The sequence below is a fragment of the Rhinolophus sinicus genome, chromosome 1 (genome assembly GCF_057876585.1).
Source record: "Rhinolophus sinicus isolate RSI-liver-muscle chromosome 1, RSI-T2T, whole genome shotgun sequence".
Taxonomy (NCBI): Eukaryota; Metazoa; Chordata; class Mammalia; order Chiroptera; family Rhinolophidae; genus Rhinolophus; species Rhinolophus sinicus.
The window spans coordinates 56,083,533-56,106,137 of record NC_142501.1 but is presented as its reverse complement, the minus strand read 5'-3'; the positions used below and the strand labels follow the sequence as shown (position 1 = coordinate 56,106,137).

At 41.1% G+C, this 22,605-nt stretch overlaps 1 protein-coding gene across 4 annotated transcripts in view; it reads left to right on the top strand.

The window, feature by feature from the left end:
• Positions 1–20,072, top strand: part of CBX5 (chromobox 5) — a 34,456-nt gene extending 14,384 nt beyond the window's left edge. For all 4 annotated transcript variants that reach the window (XM_019724405.3, XM_074325602.2, XM_019724407.3 and 1 more), the window contains 4 exons: positions 959–1,134; positions 5,230–5,416; positions 8,439–8,539; positions 11,559–20,072. In XM_019724405.3, coding sequence (XP_019579964.1) covers positions 1,001–1,134; positions 5,230–5,416; positions 8,439–8,539; positions 11,559–11,709 — 573 coding nt within the window. In that variant the 5' untranslated portion in view covers positions 959–1,000 and the 3' untranslated portion in view covers positions 11,710–20,072. The remainder of the gene's footprint in view (positions 1–958; positions 1,135–5,229; positions 5,417–8,438; positions 8,540–11,558) is intronic.
• The last annotated feature ends 2,533 nt before the right edge of the window (positions 20,073–22,605 follow it).

Sequence of the window (22,605 nt, the reverse complement as noted above, 5' to 3'; positions counted from 1 at the left end):
AATTCTTAAAAATGATTATGGTGACAACGTGGGAATTGAAAAAACCTAGATTCTCTTTGAGTACCCCCTGGTTGTGCATATTTCTGAGCTTAACTCAATTTCCATTTGTGCTGCCTTGCTTCAGTTTTCCTTGGGCCTATGAATGGCTCCTCTGTGTTTTGAGGCTTCATGTTGATGTGAGTCTGGGGCCAGACTTCTTTTTCCTCCTCCTCTTCCTTTGGCCCAAAGTCAACTCCAGTTAAGAGGAGAGGGTACCTCCTTAACTATTTGGGTTAGTTGAGCCTTGAGAATTACCAAACAATCCAATGACTAATTTTGATTTTTAGGACGAAAAAAATTTATTCTCCCCGCCTCCCTCCCATCCCCAAATGTAAAAGGAGGCTTAGTTTGTTGGAGATGTCAGCCTTCCTTTGTGAGCTGATGGATGCTCTGAAGAGACAAGCTCAAGTTGTTTAAGGGAAATGTACCGAGTCACTGAAAATGTGGTGAAAGATGCCTGAGCATGCCTTTTTTGTGCTGCTAAGAGACTGACTAGTCAAGATGCACACAGCAGAAGAAAGTTACATTGTGGTGGATTTTCTTTTTTCATTTTTATAAAGAACCTTATTCACCTTGAAGGGAAAGGTTTTTACTTCTATCACAGTTCTTTAAACTGCAGGTTTTCCACATTTTTCTTTGAGTTTCTGGCTTGTAAACAATTGCAGAAGTAGCCAGGAGTAACATACCACACTACTTAGCTTTTGGAATCTGAAGTTAGAGGAGTTAACAATTGTGCCATTTAATTTTGGTCTTGTTAACTGAAGGGATTGACCCTTTTTTTAAATTACATTCTTAGGATTCTTCTGTAGAATGTTTTAAGACCCAAGAGAAGGGTACATGGCAACTTTATGTTATGCCCTCTGCAGCTCATCAAGAACCCTCACATGGATTCTAACCATTTTGTCCTTCCCATTTGCAGGATCCCAGTGGCCTTAGTCCTTCAGGTGGAACAGCGTGCGACATGGGAAAGAAAACCAAGCGGACAGCTGACAGTTCTTCAGAGGATGAGGAGGAGTACGTCGTGGAGAAGGTGCTAGATAGGCGTGTGGTTAAGGGGCAAGTGGAATATCTACTGAAGTGGAAAGGCTTTTCTGAGTAAGTGCCTTCTCTTAGGCTTTAGGACTCTGCAGAGGTAGACATCTTTGGTTTATTTCCCCATGAACCACCACCATCTTTGCTTTTTCTTTCCCTGCCTGCACTCCTTTCCTAAGGGTCAGAAGACTCAGCAATAAACAACAAAGTCTCCCCCTTCTTAGAGCTAGTGTTCTAATGAGAATGCTTTTGCGAGGCAGTATAATGAATTGGTTAGCACAGACTTGGGAGCCAGATTCTTAGACCACCACTTATGTGAGCTGGGTGACCTTGGTTAAGTTCCTTAATCTTTTTTCCTCCTCAATAAAATACGAATAAGAAATAACACTTGTCATAGAGATGTTGGGTAGATATACAGAGCCTGACATATAAGCTCAGTGTAAATGTATTAACTGTATTGTTACTATTCTTTTGGATATAACTAAGCTAAAATAAATACATTGAAGAAGTCATTGATCTCGTAGCCCATACATACCTTTCCAGGATGATCCTTGGATCTCAGAACTGTCCTAGGAGGAAGCACTTATCTTCATGAGAGTCTTAGATCTGAGACCATAGTCCCCCTCACCCCGACCCCCATTTTTATTTTTGAAAGATTCAAATATATAGCTGAGGCAAAAGAAATTGAGTGAACACTCAGATACATACCACTTATTTTCTACATCAATATTTTAATATAACCTACCCATCCATCTATTCCTTTATCTGTCTTTTTTTTTCCCCCCAAAGACCTTAAAAACTCTCTTTTTAAGCCAATGAGATTTAAGAATGATACTGAAGTGTTGACTACAATGTGTTAGGCAGTAACTGGCTTTAGGCTGAAGTACTAAAGTAGATTGTTCATTCCTTTGGAATAAATAGAACTAGCCACATATTGAAGCATAGAAGAAATAGCTTGAAAAGTGAAATACGTGAAGCTGTGTAATCATTAGCCATTTTGCCTCAATTGCTGGTTAATTATCTTCTCAGGGTGCCTGATAAAGAATGGATTTCTCAGAACCCCAATGAACTGATAGGAACTGCTTTAGCCTCCTTAGAGTGGTGCTGTCTAGTAGAAATATAATGCAAGCCACGTGTAATTATAAATTTTTTGGTGGCCACATTAAAAGTGAAATTAATTTTGAAAATATACTTAACACGATATACCAAAATGCTATTTCAACATTACTTGAAAATTGTTGAGGTGTCTTACATTATTTTTTCATGCAAAGTCTTCAAAATCTGATACATATTTTACGTTTTATAGCACATCTCAGTTCAAACTAGTCACATTTCATGTACTCAGTAGCCATGTGCCTCATAGCTACCATATTGAACATCACAGCTTTAAAGGGGAGGACTTGAATATACTGCAATAAAAGACTCAATGTTTTGACAGTACCTTTAGACAAAGGTATGAATCAGGAGTCTTCAGAACATACTTACGGTCATTTCATTACATGAATCAGTTTCTCATGGGGAGCACTGTTAGCGATTTAGGTGTGTACACTGCTGGATGCTTAGTATCCCTAGCACTCAGCACCAAAGGTGGGAAACAGCAATCAGAATACGCCCTCCGTATTTCTAAAGAGGAGTGGTGTTTTGCTATGCTCTTAGACATGACAGCTATGAGTTTGAGAGACCTAGAGCACTGTAAAGTAGGAATTCAAATAACACCTCAAGATTTTAAAGGTATTTATTGGGTCCATTGAATCATCACTGGAAGTTCTTGGGTGTTTTGGAAGTACTACTTGAAACTACATCTATAGTGGTACCTTACATAGACAAAAGAGGGAAGAACAAAGCTGGGGTAGACAGATTAAGCATTTGTCCTTTGTCAGAAATACTGTTTTTTTGGGTGCAAATTGTTAATGTAGAAACAGCAATAGCGAATTGATAGGAAAAGGGATGATTCCATTATAGGACTGGCTTTCCTTGCTATAAACAGAGACTGTCCTACCCCCCCCCCCCCCCCCCGCCCCATCATATGTAGTTGCTTATGTGACAGTGTTGGCATGCCTCTTGATTTTGGTACCTTAATCTCTTCTGGAATAGTAAACTATATGGTCTGTGGATTTGGGAGAAAGATTACTATATGAGGGTTTGTTTGTTTGTTTTTGATAAAAGTAGAGCTGTGAAGAAGCTTTCCCAGTTTTATTTATTTATTTTTTAAATTTTATTGGGGAACAGTGTGTTTTTCCAGGGCCCAGGGCCCATCAACTCCAAGTCGTTGTCCTTCAATCTAGTTGTGGAGGGCGCAGCTCAGCTCCAAGTCCACTTGCCATTTTCAATCTTAGTTGCAGGGGGCGCACCCCACCATCCCATGTGGGAATTGAACAGGCAGCCTTGTTGTTGAGAGGTCGTGCTCTAACCAACTGAGCCATCCAGCCGCCCCGAAGCTTTCCCAGTTTTAGATCAAATATTTAGAAATAAATTTTGTCTTAAGCTCCTTTTGTAGGAAGTTGTTTCAGTCTAGAGTAAATATCTCAGATTTTTTTTATCCTTCTTCTGCTTATTTAAGTCAAGTTATGGCATGTATTCAAACAATTCCTTTCTAAAGATACCTCTTTGAAAAAATAAACAACAGAACTTTATTTCTTACAATTCTGAAAGCTGAAAAGTCCAAGATCGAGGTGCTGACAGATTCTGTGTGTGGTTAGGGTCCACTTCCTGGTTCGTAGGTGGCTGTCTTTTTGCTACAACCTCACACGGTGGAAGGGTAAAGATACATTATTTTAAAAACAAAAACAATAAAAGATCTAAAATGGATAGTGCATAAATTAAATTTTTTTTTTTTTGCCCCAAGTCAATGAACGTACTGTAGAAACTACTTTTATGAGATATTTACAGATGTAGCTTAATATAAACGAGTGTTCACTACATAACCAGAAAAACCTCTGCCACTGGCTAGGAAGTGAAGAGGATTCTGGTTTAGTTTCTCCCATGTAGGTACTTCTTCCTTTGATTTCATAAGCTTATGGAGTTGGGGGTTTGGTTTTCTGCAACCCATGCCCCAAGTACAGAGAACACCTTTATGAATACCAGCTATTTGTTTTCCTCATAATAGGACTCCCTTGCTCCAAGTTTAATTAAACCCAATTATTTAGTTTAGGGTTTTTTTGTTGCTGTTTTTGTTTTTGCTTATTAGTATAACAATATATTTTGACGACCTAGTGACAGCGGACTTGAATCCAGACCATTGAATTACTGTGCTCCTAATCCCACTTCTGAGTCTTCTTCTTAGGGTCTGTCTATATTCTAATGATTTAAGCCCTTACTGCCTTTTTTCTAAATAACTATTTCCAATCCTCCAATAATTTGTTGACATTTCTTCAAAGTATAAGTAACATATGTAAGACAGTATAAATTGGTGCATGATTTATTAGATTATCCTCCCAATTTGCATAGATGATTATATGTTTGAAATCACATTTTGCCACTTGTAAAGCAGAATTCTTATTTGAGTTTTTAATAACTTTATTAAGGTATAATTTACAATCCATAAGAATCATTCATTGGAAGTGTACAATTCAGTGATTTTTGTTAGTAAATTTATAGTTGAGCAACTGTCGCTAGACTTCAGTTTTAGAACATTTCCGTAACCTCCTTAAATTCCCTTGAGCCCCTTATGTGGTTATCCCAAGACCCAGACCAGCCCCAGGGAACTACTGATCTGCTTTCTGTCTCTAAATTTGTCTTTCCTAGACATTTCCTGCAAATGGAATCAGACGATACATAGTTTTTTGCATCTGGTTTCTTTAGTTGGCATAATGTTTTTGTGGCTCTTCCATGTTGTAGTGTGTATTAGTTAGTATTGTGTTCCTTTTTGTTGCTAAATACTAGTCCATTGTGTGGATGTACCACATTTTGTTTATTCCCTCACTAGTTCACGGACATTTGAATTGTTTTCTGTCTTTTGGTTATTAAAATGCTGGTATGAATGATTGCCAACTTTTTTGTCTGTATATTTTTTCATTTCTTTTGGATAGATTCCTAGGGTCAAATTTATCTCCTTTAAGTGAAGGGTTTTTTTTCCTTTTTGCCTACTTGTCCTCTTTAAGGCATTGAATTTCCCTCCCCACCTCATTCTTTTCCTTTTTTCTCCATTCTCTTGCCCAGGGAGCACAATACTTGGGAACCTGAGAAAAATTTGGATTGCCCTGAGCTAATTTCTGAGTTCATGAAAAAGTATAAGAAGATGAAGGAGGGTGAAAATAACAAACCCAGAGAGAAGTCAGAAAGTAACAAGAGGAAATCCAGTTTCTCAAACAGTGCTGATGATATCAAATCCAAAAAAAAGAGAGAGGTAAGCTTCCTTTCCCCTTTTCCCCACAAACTATTCTTTTCCCACACACCTTCCCTCCCCCCAAAAAGCCTTATTTTGTTTATTTCTGTTCTAAGGATGGCCTGCAAGGTAAAATTGTTGAACAAAAGAGCTTCCAGGGAGGTATGTTGATTAACTACAGTGCCCCCTCCTGGCTGAATGAGAAATGTAATCTATCTACACTGAACTGTATTAACGTGGCAAAATTAAATCCCTTTAAAACATTCAGTCACTCTGTCTTCTCCATAGAAGAAGGCTAAGCTATCTTAGACGTGAAGGGTCTTTGGTGAATTTTTTTAGACTAGAAAAGGGCTTTAAAATGTTTACCACTTCACTTCCTTTTATCTTTTGTTCCAAAGACAGCCCTTATTTTCAAATCTTTATATTCTCTTTTTTTTCCATTGAGGTGAAATTCACATAACATACAATTAGCTATTTTAAAGTGTACATACAGTTCAGTGACGTATTCTCTTTTGGTATTATTATTTCTGTGTACTGCACATAAATTAATTTTCATCCTCCTTTTGATATTTTGTATTCAGTTTGGAAAATCTGTTTATGAAGTTTTGGTTTGTTTCAGTTGCGTTAGTCCTTCTGATCTTTAGGTCTGAAGTAACTAACATAAACACTGTGATTGCCTCTCTTTTTTCATCTATATCTTTTCCATCTGTGTACACACATACATCCCACCCACCCAGCGTCCATTTCTTTCATTTATTTCAAGGTTGCGAAGCCTTTTGTGGGAAGGCTGTATCATATCCTTAAAGTTTAATAAAATAAAAGCCTAAGTCCGCTTCTGAATCATCTAGCATCACTGTCATAAGCATCCCTATCTATCTTCTTGGATACCAGTCTTTCTAGAGCATTAGTTCTCAGTTCTGGCTGCACATTAGAATCACGGGGGTGGGGGACTTTTAAAAACTTCCAGTGTCCAAAATGCACTCCAGACCAGTTAAATTCAAATTTCTGTGGTTTGGATCTAGGCATCAGTATTTTATAAAGACTTACCCAAGTGATTCCTGGTCTCCATAGGAGAGAAAATGGGAGACCAGCTTTCCAAAAAGGATTGAAATAAGAGTGAAAGATTGGAGACTGCAAGTGAGAATGGATTCTGGGTTTGTGTCTGTCTCCTTATTTTTGTCCCACATTAATTTTATTGTGAGGTGTGTATATCATTATGATAAACTACCCATAAAAAATTTGAGAATACTTGCCCTTCTCTAAGGAGCTAAGACTTGGTTCATTCTTTTTTAAATTAAATTTATTAGGGTAACATTGGTTAATATATAAGTTTCAGGTGTACAATTTTATAATACATCATCTTTTTTTATTAGTCCTTTGTATTCTGGCTTTTGTCGTTTGATTAATTCTCTAGCTAAATAAAGAGGCTGGAAAACAACATAGCATAAGACCTCTGAGTAGCTATTTGTGACATATAGTGTGCATTTCCTCAACCTAAGGAGCAGTCTGGCTTAGAGCCACTGGCCAATGCAGAGTTTTGTTCCTAGGACAGGTTCTGATGCTGCCGACCTTGAAAATAACTCCCACACGTCCCTTACATTGTAATGTTCACCTGGGGCCCCTGACAGCATTCTCAGCAGTGCTGGTGGCTGTCAGGTAGGCAGCTGGGAAGATAGGTGATTGTATGTTTTAAAGGTACAGGAGGGGATTGAGTTTCTTTCTTTAGACCACTGCAGAAGAAATTTGTTAGTCTGCATTATGCATGATTTAAGATTACTGCCTGTGTGATGATTTTAGCATTTTCCTCGCCTCGAATCCTTTTCAGCAGCTTGAACATTTTTCTTCCCTTCCCTCCCTATGTGGCAAACTGTTTTCAGCCGCCAGCTATGATTTACGACTCAGTACATGCGCCAGCATTCCAGCTGTGAGCAGCTGTGTGCACATCTGGGAACCTCCTCCCTTTAAGCGCCCCCAAAAGAGGCTATGTTTTTCAGTCAGTATCTCCCCTGATCCGTGCATGGAATTTCCTTCCCAATGTGGGTTCTGGTATCTTTGGGGACCACGTGGACCCTGTATGTTTGTATCTCTCAGAAGAAAGCAAGGTGAATGTTAGATCAAAGAGATTTTATTACGAAAATCAGACATCTGAGATTAGTTCATTTGGACAGTGTTTTTAAATCTTTTTTTGTGTTGCCACTACTAAGCTTGCATTGTCTTCCATAATAAGGTTTTTTAAATTACCTGTTTTTTATAAATTTGTGCCATTTTGCTCTCACTGGTGCCATCACACTTCAATGAGACCCTGTGCCCCTTGTCTAGATTGCATGATTGTGTTCTGACCAAATTTGAATAATCCCCTAGAGAATGATCAGTTTCTTTGTTTTGAATCACTGTCCAGTTCTCTCTAATGCTAACGACTCATCCACGTCAGGCACAGACTATGGCCTCTTTCCAAGTGTTTGGATATTGCAGTATGTGAGCTCTGAAAGAAATCTGCTATTTTATGGTACTTCCTTGAATCATTCTTACATCTGCTCTTTCATAAATACATATGACTGAAAAGAAGTATTAAAAATGCTAGTTAGTATTAGGTAAACTAAAAAGACTAAGAAAATTAAGATTGTGAGTCATGTGTATTTGAAGTTTATAAAATGAAAAAGGGTTTAGTTCGGGTAAACACGGACTTGTTTTCATCTCAGAAGCAATTTAGGGGTAGTCAGTTTATATCGTTAAGGAGATTGGATGAGAGTTGTTCTCGTGATGACTCCAAAATATTTTAAGGGTTATTAAAGAGTGTTAGGGGCCACTCCTAAGCCTTTAAAGGAATACTGGAAGGGCAGCTGCATCTTCTTGCAAAAATATCTTTTGGCATTACTGTCTCTGGGTAACCCAATATTGTGTTTCTTAAATTTTAAAAATTTTATGAATTTGTGATAAAAACGGTATTAGGTGCTAGTAGCTTAGGTTGTGCTTTGTTGAGCAGAGAAATGGAGGTTTTTATTCGTTCTCAAAGCTGTAACCTTTCTTCATCTTCTATTTATAGCAGAGCAATGATATCGCTCGGGGCTTTGAGAGAGGACTGGAACCAGAAAAGATCATTGGGGCGACAGATTCCTGTGGCGATTTAATGTTCCTAATGAAATGGTGAGCGAGAGTGGTTCTCACTCTACAATTGTGCATTTGTTGGTTTGTTTTTGCCTTTGACTTGAATTTGTATGGAAGATAGGGAGGGAAGACTGAGTATTCCCCAACCAAGAATTTTGATTGTCAAGGATCTTTAACTGACACCAGCTGTCAGTATTGAATGGGAATTATGGTTTGGAATGAACTCAAGACGTCCTCAAGTTTTGGTATTAGGCCAAATTATATTATATTAGCCCACACACAAGAAAAAGTAGATTTGAGGTACGAAACATAAACATGACCTAACCATTTTTTTTTTTTTTACACAGTTCTGAATCATTTGCTGTTAGACCATAAGCCTGTGGCCATGGGATAGGAGTTGAGTAAGGCTTTCTGCCATCACTGAGGTCCAAGACCACTGAATAATGTTTAAAAGAGAAAAATAATCTCAACAAAAAACATTAAGAATAATAGTGGCCAAAGCACAAGTTATTTCATCCGGTAGAGGGAATGGCTCTTAGAGGAAGGTGTAGTTACTTCCCCTCAATTTGGTTTCTAAAAGACAGTGGTTTATGGTGTGGCCCTCACTACCTCTCTATTTCCAGGTATTCTGAGCTTGTGATTTAGCGAATTCTGAGCGAACTCTTTGTGAACAAAGAGTTCGTGCTGCAGTGCCACTGAGGAAGCTAATTACCTTAAAAGTATAATCAAAAGGCTTAACATTTCACTTGATCAAAATTTTGATGGTAAATTACTTAGCTAGAAGCCGATTTTTGAAGAATCACTGTACTGTTCAGAAGTAAGGAAGCTGTATTGACTGCTATTCCCACTCAGCCAATGTGCTACTTGTGATTTACAGTCACATATTAACTAGCTTTCCACCACAGTCCAAATTTGAGTGTCTGCTTTAAGCCATGTGTTTTTTGGTTTTTTTAAAAAATTTTATTGGGGAAGGGGAACAGGACTTTATTGGGGAACAGTGTGTACTTCCAGGACCTCTTTCCAAGTCAAGTCGTTGTCCCCCCAATCTTAGTTGTGGAGGGCGCAGCTCAGCTCCAGGTCCAATTGCCGTTTTCTAGTTGCAGGGGTCGCAGCCCACCATCCTTTGCGGGAGTCGAACTGGCAACGTTGTGGTTGAGAGGATGCGCTCCCACCAACTGAGCCATCTGGGAGCTCAGTGGCAGCTCAGCTCAAGGTGCCGTGTTCAATCTTAGTTGCAGGGGGCGCTGCCCACCATCCCTTGCGGGACTCGAGGAATTGAACTGGCAACCTTGTGGTTGAGAGCCCACTGGCCCATGTGGGAATCGAACCGGAAACCTTTGGAGTTAGGAGCATGGAGCTCCAACCACCTGAGCCACTGGGCCGGCCCTAAGCCATGTGTTTTCACCCTCCTCATCCAGAATACTTACTGCTATGAATTAAACATCTCATTTTTTAGAAAAGGAGTAATCCTTGCTCACATCTCAGTGGAATTTTTCATTTTTTATTTATTTTTTAAAGGAGGGCGCAGCTCACAGTCGTCCATGCGGTGATCGAACCAGGCAACCTTGGTGTTATCAGCACCGCGCTCTAACCAAGTGAGCTAACCAGTCACCCTCAGTGGAATTTTGATTTAAACTTTTTCTTGGTTTGGAATCCTGGTTAAGGAACTTGTTAGATTTCTTTGTTATACGTGGTAGTAGAGGCTGTGTAACTTGGATAATTGAAATTTGCATCTAATTCCTACATTTCATGTTAGCACTAGATTTTACATTTTTCCTTACTTTCCCTTTTATAAGTACTGTTTCTGACTTGAATTTGTTTTTTTATTATTCCAAACCACAGTGCTTACCAAAAGGATAATGAGTGTTTAAAAGGCCACAAGGAAAAAAAAAAGAAAAAAAGAAAAGGCCACAAGATGAGGAGTGTTAGGATGCTTTCACTTACATGGTCCAGAAACTGCATTGGGCAATTTCTGCATTATCACTAGGTGGCATGCAGGTTTGGTTGTGTGTTCACTCACACAGATGCAAATTGTGGGGGCAGAATTTATGTAATTTTCAGCCTTTTGATTAAGCCTGCTATTTTCCAACTAAATTCTAATTGTGAAAATTTCTGTTTCTGTCTGATGTAGTATAATACCGTTTCACCGAAAATAAGACCTAGCCAGACAATAAGCTCTAATGCGCCTTTTGGAGCAAAAATTAACATAAAACCCGATATTATATTGTATCATATATCATATCATATATTGTATAAGACCCAGTCTCATAGTAATATAAGACCGGGTCTTATATTAATTTTTGCTCCAAAAGACGCATTAGAGCTGATTGTCCGGCTAGGTCTTATTTTTGGGGAAACACAGTAGTTAAATGATACTCAGTAATACAGTGGTCCCCCCTATCATGGTGGATACATTCTAAGACACTCCCCATAGGTGCCTGAGATCATGGATAGTGCGGAACTCTGTATGTACTATGTTTTTTCCTATACATGCATACATACATACATACATACATAAAATATATACATACCTGTGTGATAAAGTTTAATTTATAAATCAGGCACAGTAAGAGATTAACAACACTAACTGATAAAATAGAACAATTATAACAACTGCTATAATAAAAGTTATGTGAAAGTGGTCTTTCTCAAGATCTCTTACTATATATGTGCAGCCTGTAGATGCTGGACAAAGGGATGATTCACATCCCAGGCGGGACAGCATGAAATTTTATCACGCTGCTCAGAACAGCGCACAATGTAAACGTAAGAATTGTTTATTTCTGGAATTTTCCATTCAGTATTTTTGGACTGCATTTGACTAGGGGTAACAAACTGCAAAAAGCAAAACCACAGGTAAGGGGGCACTACTGTAATTTTAATTCATTTACTTAAATTTCTCCTTGAAAATATTGAATTGGTAGGGTTCTTCTCACTTTGAAATCAGGATGAAGAGGAAATCAAGCCAGTTATATGCAGATAATGACAGAAACCTACATTTGGGCAGACTCTCACTTTTGCTTTCTCTCCTTTTAAGTCTCCTATTCTTTCTCCCCAGGAAAGACACAGATGAAGCAGACCTGGTTCTTGCAAAAGAAGCTAATGTAAAATGTCCACAGATTGTGATAGCATTTTATGAAGAGAGACTGACGTGGCACGCATACCCTGAGGATGCGGAAAACAAAGAGAAAGAAACAGCAAAGAGCTAAAGGAGGGGGTGGTCTCTGTCATTTCTCTTTGTACATAATACATTCACCTCCCTGCTTCCTGTCCCTTCTCCCCACCCCCTTCTATCCTAAACACATCCATAAAAAATGTGCTTATCACTGTGCTCCACAGGAGAAATGTTGGTATTGGTTCTCTTGTAACATAACTGATGGTCTGATTCATGATAAGTGTCTCTCTGTGAAGACCAGGCATTTACATACTGTGTGTAATTCTCACCATTTTTTCCTTTGCCCTGATCTCTTCTTTCTGCTCCCCTGTGACCTTAAGATGAATTTTACCTTTTTAATCACCTTAGAGTCTTGATCTTTTCAGGGTTGGTCACTTTTTAGCTTGGGGGATTTTGTTACAGTGATGATGAATTTTGGTTCTTAGAACATGTTGACGATCAGCTAGCCTTTGTTTTGAGATGTTGGGATGGAAAAGACGTTGCCCATCTTTTTAAAAAGCCAATAGCAACTGCCTACCTGTTGGGGCCTTCCCAGCATCATTCAGCTCTACCCAGGAGAATACAGGGTCCCTGGTGTGGTCTTCTGGGCTACCCTCTGTTGTTCATCCTCACCCATCCTCCCAGAACAGCTCCATCCATTGGAGGACTTGAAATTTTACATTCAGATTTGTTAAGGCACTCCTTTTAGCCCCAGGACTTTTGGCCTTGTTTCTTAGCAATCCCTGATTCTGCTTCTGCAAGATGGTGTAGTCTGTCATAAAATGACAGGATTATTAACTGTGGAGATGTTTAGCTATTAGTACATGAGGATGATGGGGTAGGGTACAGTTGTCTTTATTATCACACGTGGTATATATGTATTATTTCCTTCCATCCCTCACATTTGGACTCAATTTATGTAGGTGTGAGTAACTGCCTGGTGCTTGCTCGTGCCAAGGTGCTAGGCACCCTCCAACCCTGCCAACTTTTGTGGCCTCCCAAAGCATTCCTGTTAACCAAAGAGGCTTCAAACCTGACCCTCACTTCTCAGTGGACCCAAGTTTCCTCTCCATGACATTATTTTCAGTGGGGAATTCTTAGAGGGGAACCATTGGCCACAATAACAATTTTAAATATTCATAGCATTTATAGTTATACATTTCCTGCTTTGTTGACTCCTGGATTTGCCAAGAGTCCCCAAAGTATCAATGTTCTTCCTTTTTCCACCCTCAAACTCTTAGTTCTATCTTTTTAAGAATGCATTTCCATGGAAGACTATCACCTCAGAGTGACAGGCTCTGGTATTAGCATGTTGACATAACCTTCTCTCCCAACTCAGCAAAGTATTTCCCTTTTGGCTTCATCCTGTTTTGCCATTATATTGAGAGTTTATTTTTCTGATCATAACCTTCTGCCTTTAGCTACCATGAGATGCCCTATTTCTCTTTACTCTTTTTTTCTTTAGTTGAGGGAGGGCTGGAGAATCAAGACTAAAAGTAAGGAAATAGCAGGGTTTTGAGCATCCTTGTTCCAGCCCAAAAGCTGAGGAAATAAGAATAAATGCTTGAAATAGCCTTAACTCTAGTGTTCACCAGCCACTGAGGTTTTTGCTGCTTTGGTTTTTAAAACATAGCTGTCTGGCAAGGAGCATTCAACCATTTCTGGATTATTCAGAGTAACGAGGGGAATGGATAGATTGCTCTAGTCCACAGATGAGCCGAATAATATGCAAATCATGTACCCATTCATAGCATTCGTTAACATTGCTTCCCTGCTCAGCTGCTGATTGAATTCTGTGTGCTTGTATAAATTATGTCAAAAATTATACAGCACAGTTGAGAAGACAGCTATTGATGCAGTGACATGACAGACTGGAACAATGAAGATTTTGGTTTAAGTCATCCAGGAAAATCCTTCTGAATGGTAATGTGATTAGGTAAGAACTCAGAACCCGTACCTCAAGTGGATAGGAGTTTTATCTCCATCTTCCTTTACTCTGAAGGAATTAAAGCCCTAGATCAAGTGCTAGGTAACAGTACTTATCTAAAAGAAAGGATGGTCAGGAAATAGAATTGTCATACAGGTAACCAAGAATATTAATTAGGGTAGACAAGGATAGGACAAAAGTAGGCCAGAGCCCCCCTGAGGAGGTGATCTGGGTCTCAATTTGCAGGTGGAGAAAATGACAGCTTATCCATGTAGCCAAAGTGTGTCTTCCAGGAGCAGTGGGCATATAAATTACAGTGACCATATTTTTATCAAAATCTAGGATATGGAAAAAACAATTATTTTGTACTGAAATTGATGCTGAGAAACGTGGGACGTGTGGTTGCCAGAGTTATAGGTAATATTTAAGACAGTCATCAAAATCTGATTTTCTTTTAGCACAATAACCCCAGTATTATCTATTCATCACCTCTTTAATACCTTACTCTTCACTCCATTCATCTTTTTCTGTCCACAGTTTATTGAATCATGGTCTTGTACTGAGTGCCGCCAAAACAACTTTTGTTCTCTCCCTGCCTATTCACAGCTGCTTCTATAGGAATGTAGGGAGCCAGAGGCCAGTGCAGATTTCAGCCCTCAGCGGAAAGGAAGCCAGATGCCTGCCTCTGCCTCTGGCGTTTGTTAATGCTGAGTAGCCGTCCTGGCCCTTGGAGAATTGCAACCTCAAACAGAAACTTGTTTTCATGGGGTTTTCTCCTTTCAGAAGAGTTAGTAGCCATGGGCTAAGCACCCTTAAACATGTAGGCCCCAGGTGCTCAGTGTATTTTTCATGTTTAGTCCTTCCAAAACATTTTTCTAATGATGAATTTCTTTAGTAATCAGCATTCATGGATCTCCCTTACACAGAATGTAGTAGACCCTTTCCTAAAAGAGTCTACCAAGATCAACGTAGTTGCTTTTCTGAGCCTTGGGCTGGGCTGATGCCCTCACATTAAGATCAGCTGTTGGGAATATCAGCCCTGATGCGAGCACCCATTTTTAAACTGGAGAGAGCCATATCATTTTTCTTCCTGCAGTCCAGTTTTTTTCCTGCTCAAGGGAGCATTTGGGCCTGTGGTGCTCCTAACACTTAAAAGGCTGGATCAGGGGTGTCCAAACTACGGCCCATGATCCATTGTTAATTGGCCCGCAGCAAATTCTAAAAATATATTTAGCTTACTTAAATACGTACTTCACCTCGAGTGAGTGTCCCGGCTGTTTGTGTATTTTACCGCATATGGCCCTTGGTGAAAAACGTTGAAAAAAGTTTGGACACCCCTGGTCTAGATAGTCCTTGGCTGTCCCCCAGCCATATCTGTGTTCTGCTTTTTGTTGAAAGTTTGGTCCTGTTCTGTAGCCACCCTGCTGTCCATTTACCTTGTATTCAGGTCATTTTATAGGGCTTTGGGGAAGGTGCTTGGGATTTTCATCTTGTGATTTTGTTGGATCTATGTATAGGCCAGCTCCCCTAAAGTACAGAGGGATCTGTGTTTGGGTTGGGGAATGATTGTCTTTGCCCTTTGGGTTTGAATTCAAGGGCCTAAAATACTACTTTGCAATAGTAGTATGAGAACCCCAGGAAGGGTTGTGTAATTAGATTTGAAATGTGGAAACTTTCTCACAAAATAGGTCAAAGGAAAAGCTTATTTTGCACCCATGGCTCCATCCTTTTGGTTTAGATTTTGAGAGCACAAAATAGTAATGTGAGGTCTGTACCTTTGTAATCAGCCACCAAGCATACATACTTGTAGCAAGGTGGAGAGAGGAAAGGTCTGGATCCAGTGTATTCCAGTTTCATGTTGGCGTTACTGATCATCAAAGTTATGTTTTCAAAAATACAGATGTTACCAGCCTGGCACCCAAGAGCACATGCTCAGAATTGGGTGCTCCCTCCCAATTGATAGTGGTGGGTTTGTACTGAGCCGTCCATATTTCAGCCACATTAGTGTTACATCATTCATTCAACAAACATTTTCTGGCGTGGGGAATACAAAGTTCAAAAAGATTCTTACCGGACTTCAAGGAACTCTCATAATGGTGTGGGATAAACTGACTATGTAATAGTTTATTCTGATTTGGGGGCAGAGACAGACAGCTGGTTGATACAGTTGATGCCCCTTAAGAAGGAGGGTAACATAGTTCATATGTGGGAAAGACTTATGATCTTGGATAAACTGAGCTAACTGGCCATAGATAGACCACAACAAAGGCCTGTTTTATTGCAGAAAATAAAGGTAACTGAAGGTTAGTTAGAAATGCTGCTATTTCTGAGAGAACAGGTGAGTGGAGATTGAGAACCCCAAATTTTGGTCCCTATTTTATGCTCTTTGCCAAAGTATTTAATGGTATAGTTCATCCTTGCTTGTGAGAAGTGTTAACTATGTTGCAGATTCCGTTATGTGTTACATTATTGTGGGTTCTGTAACATTTGGTTCCTCATGGACATTTTATCAGTTGCTCACACCTTTTTCAGTTGCTTATCCCTTTTGGAGGAATTAACATAAGGCTGGCTTTTAGCCTAAAACGGACACATTTTGCAGTGCCAAGAGATTTGCTAAAAAGGCATCTTGGGGCACATCTGTTAACACCTGGGCATCTACTCTGGGCAGTGTAGTTTTATTCAACATTGCCAGAGATTGATTTCTAAGCAGAGACTTGTGTCAATTATGTGGAAACCCTCCCCCAAATCCACATACTCTAGAATTTTGGATTTAATCTAGGATGAGGCCTAGCCCTGTTAAGAAACAGTCTGACTTTGAGAAATGTCTTAGTTCTGACCACAAGAAAAGGGTACTTTGCTTGGAAAATTGAGTTGACTAGTTGGAAGTCAGAATTCCCAGGAATTAGAATAACTGTCTGGAAAGTTACAGTATGAAGTTTCTTTGGATAGCTTCATAAAAATTCTAGTTTCTTTATGCTTGCGCTGGATTTCTTGAATTTTAAACTACCTCATCTTGTCTTTTTAAAAGTTACATCAACTTGTCATTGCCACTTTTTAACATCGTGCTTGACTTTGGCTTTCTAAGATGGATTTTTTTTTCCTATTCATTGACAGTGTGTTCTCTTGCCTCTTCATCCCAATTCTCATTTCACCTAATATCATCTCATATTGTTCCTCTGTCAGAGAAATGTTTTAAAATAGTTTAAAATCTTTGTTTATGGGAAGAAAGTGATCTCCAAATGCTATTTGTGTCTAAGATCAGTAAGAGAAGGAGTTAAAACAAGGTGGTGGGGGAGGGGACAGAACCTGCACTGGAGGCAACTGACAAGGGAAGAGCCGTTAATTAAGACAATTTCAAAGTCAACTGATTGTGATCATTAATGTCACAATAGATCAAAACCTAATTATCACAGCCTAGGTAAGAGCCATCAGTATTAATCAGAAAATCTAATAGGAAACTATTATCAAGAAATTAGGCCAAATTGAATGCAGTGAACTTTGTATCTTGCCATTCTGTATTTTTTTGTATGTGTGATGTCCCCTGGCATTGGCAGGTGTGACCCTCACAGTTGATCCAGGCCCCAGTGGCCAGTTTGTCACACTTTGAGGAATTCCAAACACAGTCTAAACCTGAACTGTCATTGCCACTTTAATCAGTCTTGAACTTGATCATCATTTGGACTTGCTCAGTGTGATTAGCAATCAGTGAAAAAAGGTTTATATTTAGGTCTTAGAATGATTGGTCCTTCCTAGAAGTAGAATTTCGCTGGTGAACACTATAGCGTGTGTGTTAATAAATCATTCTTTGAGCTTCTGCCGCTCTGGCTACTGTGAGGGGATATGGAGGAAAGGGGGGCGGGGGGCTTCCTGCCTGTAGATTGAGAGACTGGAGAAGATGGAGTTTAATCGAGTCACAGCACTTGTAACACGTTGCGTACAGATCACGAGAATCGTCACGAGGGATTTAAACCCCGCCGTATGCAACGTGTTAAGGCTCAAGTGTTCTGCAGTTTCTAGCAGCTTTAGTATTTGATTCTAAACCAGGGCTGGCTGTGGATTTAGTTTTGTCCCACTAGTTTTAGAATAAAGGTCATAATGATCTCTGTCAGAATCTACTGTAAATCCAAAGGAGGGGGGAAAGGTGTTTTTTGTTTTCCTTTCTTTTGTTAGAGTTATGCCTCTGGCAGGAGAAAAGAATATTACAAAAGTCTTATGACTAATATAGAGAACACTTGACCCCCCCTCCCTGAATTGAAAAATAGGGTCACCATTTATATCCTTAATCCTGAGCTGTTGATGAACATACTGCAACTCCTGCAGGTGAGTGGAGGCAGAAAGGTTGGGGAGAGGCTGAGGCTGACCTCGGGGGATTATGGGCAGGGCTGAGGCAGCAGGAGGGTGGTGGTGGTGCTAGGATTCCTGTGCTCCTATCTTAGCCTGTAGAGGGTGTTGCTGATGCTGAAGCTGCTGCCGCCACCACTGTTGCTGGTCCTTCCCATCAGCCTTGCAGCTCAGAACTGCCAAGACCACTACTGGGGAAACTAGTTCTTAGCTTCCTGCTTGAATGTGGTCTTGTTGCTTCAATCTGGATTTTAGGAATTTTGGTTACTTAGTACAGAACTTTGGGAAATCAGTGTGACTTAGTCCTTCGCCTTAATGTTTAAAATGTAATTTTATTTTCGAAACACCCATTAACACATGGCTTTCAGAAGCAGTTTGTTTCTCCAAGGTTCCTTGCATTATGCTTGATAAATAATAGCCCTCAGTTAATGCTTGTGGGCTGATTGAGTTCATCTTGTTTGTAGAATGAGACGTACTTATCAGCTTCCTTTTGCTCCCAAGTGTACTCTAAGAAGTAAAATGCTCTGGGGAGTGAAACAACTGAATGGACGCTGACTGCCAACGTCTTCAACCGATTCATAATGGCTGACCTTGGGCAAGTCACTCCTTCCAATGCCTCAGTTCCCCATCTGTCAAATGGGGGTAATAATACTGACCTACCTCACCAGGGGTGTTGTGAGGCATTGTAAATCAAAGTTGATCGAATACTTGAGGGTCCTCGATGGAGGATGCCTTGAGCCGAAGTCTAGGCCTGACATAGGCTTTAGTCCTCACTGAGCTGTCCCAAGGTTGGAACTACTTAGTGACCTCGGCACAGTCTGCCCCCCACCCCTCATCAAAGCTGCTAGTTCAGATGTTGACAGTGTTTTTGTGAATGTTGGAACCTTAATAGTCCAGACTTACTTAGGATGTTTTGGGGGGAGGCACTTAGTATTTTCTGTTTCACATCCACAAAGGGAGGCCATTTCAGACCCAAGAGCATTGGATTAGGAAATCATGAGGCAGAGATGCTACTGCTTGTTTCCCTCTGTAGGTTGGGAATTAAGATCCCATTCCCCATGGGCTCGGAACAGACACAGACTGTCTTAGGAGCAAAGCAGACACAGTGGGTTTGATTTATATCATTGCTTGTCCCTCTCGAAACTGACCCCAGGACAGCTGGGTCACTCCACCCCTTCGTGGTATCTGTACTGAAGCCTCCACCTCCCTATAGGAGCCAGCTGGTTCAATAAACGTAACCACTTCCAGCCCCCACCAAAAAAGAGCCACATTGGAAAATGATTTTTCTAGAGATGTGTTTAATACTCAAAATTAGGCATTGATACTCTTTAAAGCTTCATCCAATTCACTGCATTCAGCGTCTGTCATTCTTTCTCTGTGTCCACAGTCTGAACCTCGCTTTGACCTTTTTTCATCCGGTTTAGGAAAACTATGGACACTGTTTCTATTTGCCCAGGTGTGGGCTTGAGAACCTTACTCTCCATCTCAGTTCAGGGGCTCAACCAGCTCCTCTTCCCGATAGGGCTCTTTCTCCTTTCCCTCTCCTTGGCCCTAGACGTGTAACCCATGAAGAAGCACAAGGTCCTGGCCCCTTGCTGCAGTCACAGTCTGGTTCTCCGTGTTTTGTGGACTCTGCTCCTTTGTTCATCCAGCACTGGCGGTGGAACCAGGCGGTTCTGTGGAGTTCTGGAGGATGGAGAGAACAGTCTGACATCTTGCCAACTAGCCAGGAGTTGACTCGGCCGGCGTTCCCACCCCTTCACACAAGAGGGGATCTAAGAAACTCGAGGCTGGGTTTCTCTCAGCACTCTGTACCATCCTGAGTAGCAAAACAAATCACACTTTGTAGCCAGATTTCTGAATGGAAAAATTGGAAATTAAATTCTCTATGGACTTTGGTTTGTGGGGGAGTTTTGGTTGTGTTTCTTAGTTTTATTTCAGCCAAACATGTCTGCTTTTGATTTTTTAATTTTTTAGGATAAGTGACATATATATGTTCGTCTTTTAAATGTAAATGTTTAAAAGTAGACAATTTATGTGTTTCCACAACTGACATCCGATGCAGACCTCATACTCTCCCCCTCTTCCACCCTCTTTTCCCTCTTTTCATACTCTTGTATTGGTTCTAATAAATGGTTGCTTTTCAAATACGGATCCTGAGTGGTGGTTTGGAGATTTGGGGCTTAACACCCCTTCCTTAATTGGGGTCCATGCATTTCTGAAAGAGGAGTGAGACTTGAAGAACAAGGGCTCTTTTCCTAAGGAATGTTGGTCTATGACATTCTGCAAATCGCCACAGGGTGGCGCAAGCCTGAGTAAGAACATGTATCCTGTTCCTTGATCTGTTTCCTTAACCAGTTCAGATTGTATGCCCTCCTGGTCTCTGCTCATCTCTGCTGCCAATGGCTCAGAGAATAAACATTACCCTTTAGGAACCCAGGAACCCCTAAAAGGGTCAGCTCCTGGTTGTTAGACTTTGTGGGAAACCACACTGACAATCTAAACCAGGTTTGAAAATCAATATATGTGAGTTTGTACGTATAACTATTTTATTATCTTCCTGATTTGCTTCACAAATACCAAAGAGACGGTCTTCACTGAGGAGCCAATGATTGTGGATCAGGAACATAGTTTGGGGGGTGGGCAAGTAGAAGTTGGATTAGGAAGGAAAAAGTATGTAATCAAGAATATATTGGGTAATATAAACCTGACGCAGTTCTGAATCTAATAGAAATGTGCAGAAACAGAAGAGAGAAGTAAGGAAGAGAGGGATCCCAGAACCCAGACATCCTTTCACTGAAATGTCACTCTGTAGGCTGAGCTCTCTTGTTTTCGCCATCTCTTCTCTGCAATTTTCCCCTCTCGTTTTCCCTTCTTGCTGCTGAGTTATAGGGTCTCCCCAGTCTAATCTCGTAAAGTCTTATGAAGACATCTGTAGGTTGGCTGGTTTAATGGTCCATGACCCCATAAACATGGGACAGGAGAGCCATTTGGCCCACTTCAGAGGCAGACCCTTTGGAACATTATTTATTTCCTAACTCTGAAGCCTGGGACTGCTTGCCCTCTTCCCTTTCGATCTCTTTCTAGTTCTCTCACCATCACGCCACTTTGTCTGTGCCTAGGGCCCATCAGACGACTCCAGGGTTTTGACACCCGCACTCCCACTTCTAAACAACCATGTCTTGGTTTTTCCCTCCAGTGTGTCGGAGTCTGCCTGCACGGTACTCATTCAGATGAGCTCATCATCTCCCATAACTCTTCTCACACTGAGTGGCAACTGTGCTGGAGAAGCCCAGAGCTGGGCAATTCCGCCTCCCCTTTTGTCTCCACTAAAAAGCTGCAGAGCTAGTGAAATCGATGCAGCACTGACAGCCAGAGAAAATGGAGGGATCACTGTGTGCGAGTCTGCTTAGCTGGATCACTGAGCACACAGCATGGAATCACCCTGTTAGAGCAAGCAGCCCCCAGGCAACCTCTGCCTTTGGGAGGAAGTGCACTGGGGGTGAGAGCCTAGTGTTGAGGGCGGCTGCACATCAGCATGTGCAGAGGGGCCCATTACAGTCTGGACACACCAAGCTGCTACCCAAGTCTTGAGTGACCTGGGGCAGTGTGTGGGGGACTACACAAAAGCAGAGGCCAACTGGTGGGTGTGAGCATGCAGACATGAAGGAAATGAGTGTGAGAAACCTCGTGGATGCACCTATTGAAAGTCATGGATGAGCTGCAGGCACAGGATGGGAAGGGTCTGCTCTGCTCCTTGGCTCCTCGGCCTTTGTTTCCCCTTCCCACTCTGCTTTCCTGCTTCCCCCACCCCCTCTGCAGCTGTAACATCTTGCTTCCCAGGTGCTGGCCCCCTCCTCTCAGCTTCTGTTTTTATTTGTGTGTCTATTTTTTTTTTATGGTTTCTCCCCTTTGTCTACTATATCATATGTGTTTTTCTTTGTCTTTTTTCTTATTTCGGGTCTCCCACCCCATGTTCTCTGCACCACCACCCCCTTTAAATTCCATAAGCAGCCTCAATTTGGACATTTAATTTCAACCCCATCAAATTATTATCTTTCTTGCAACAATCTAGGACTCTTTACGAGCTCTTTTTACCCCATGCCGCCTCTGGAAACAGGTGCATCTCTTTCTGTGTATAATGTGATTCCCCCTCCCAGACGGTGGGGGTTGGGGAGGCGATGCCAGCTCAACAACCTCATGCCTCTTAGTAAATCCTTGTGTGATCATTTGGTTATGAGCCAGGGAGAGAGGAAGAGATGTTGAGAATTGAGTTTGCTAATAAATTGGGGGGCTGCCCAGATGAGAAGTTTTGGGGTTATTGTACCCTTTTTTCCCTCTTCCTGCTGCTTCTGGGGAAGGAAGCTGGTGGGGAGCTGAGGTATTGGCCACAACCACTGCAGCTTATAAAATTCTGCTGCTACATCTGCAGTAAGAGTTGGGGTGGGGACAGGTGTGAGATCTGCAGCCAGGGGAAGGAGGGCAGGTAAGCCGAAGGCCTTGTCTGCCATGCGGGAATGGGATGGACTGTTCATTCCTCATGCTATTTCCAACACCAAGCAGCACCACCCTATGCAGCAGCCTGGCTCCCCCATGCCCTCCCCCAAAAAAACCCCACACACCCTATAACCTGCTGCTTTATGATTCAGTGATTTCTGGCAGGAGCCAAGGTCCCAGAGACCT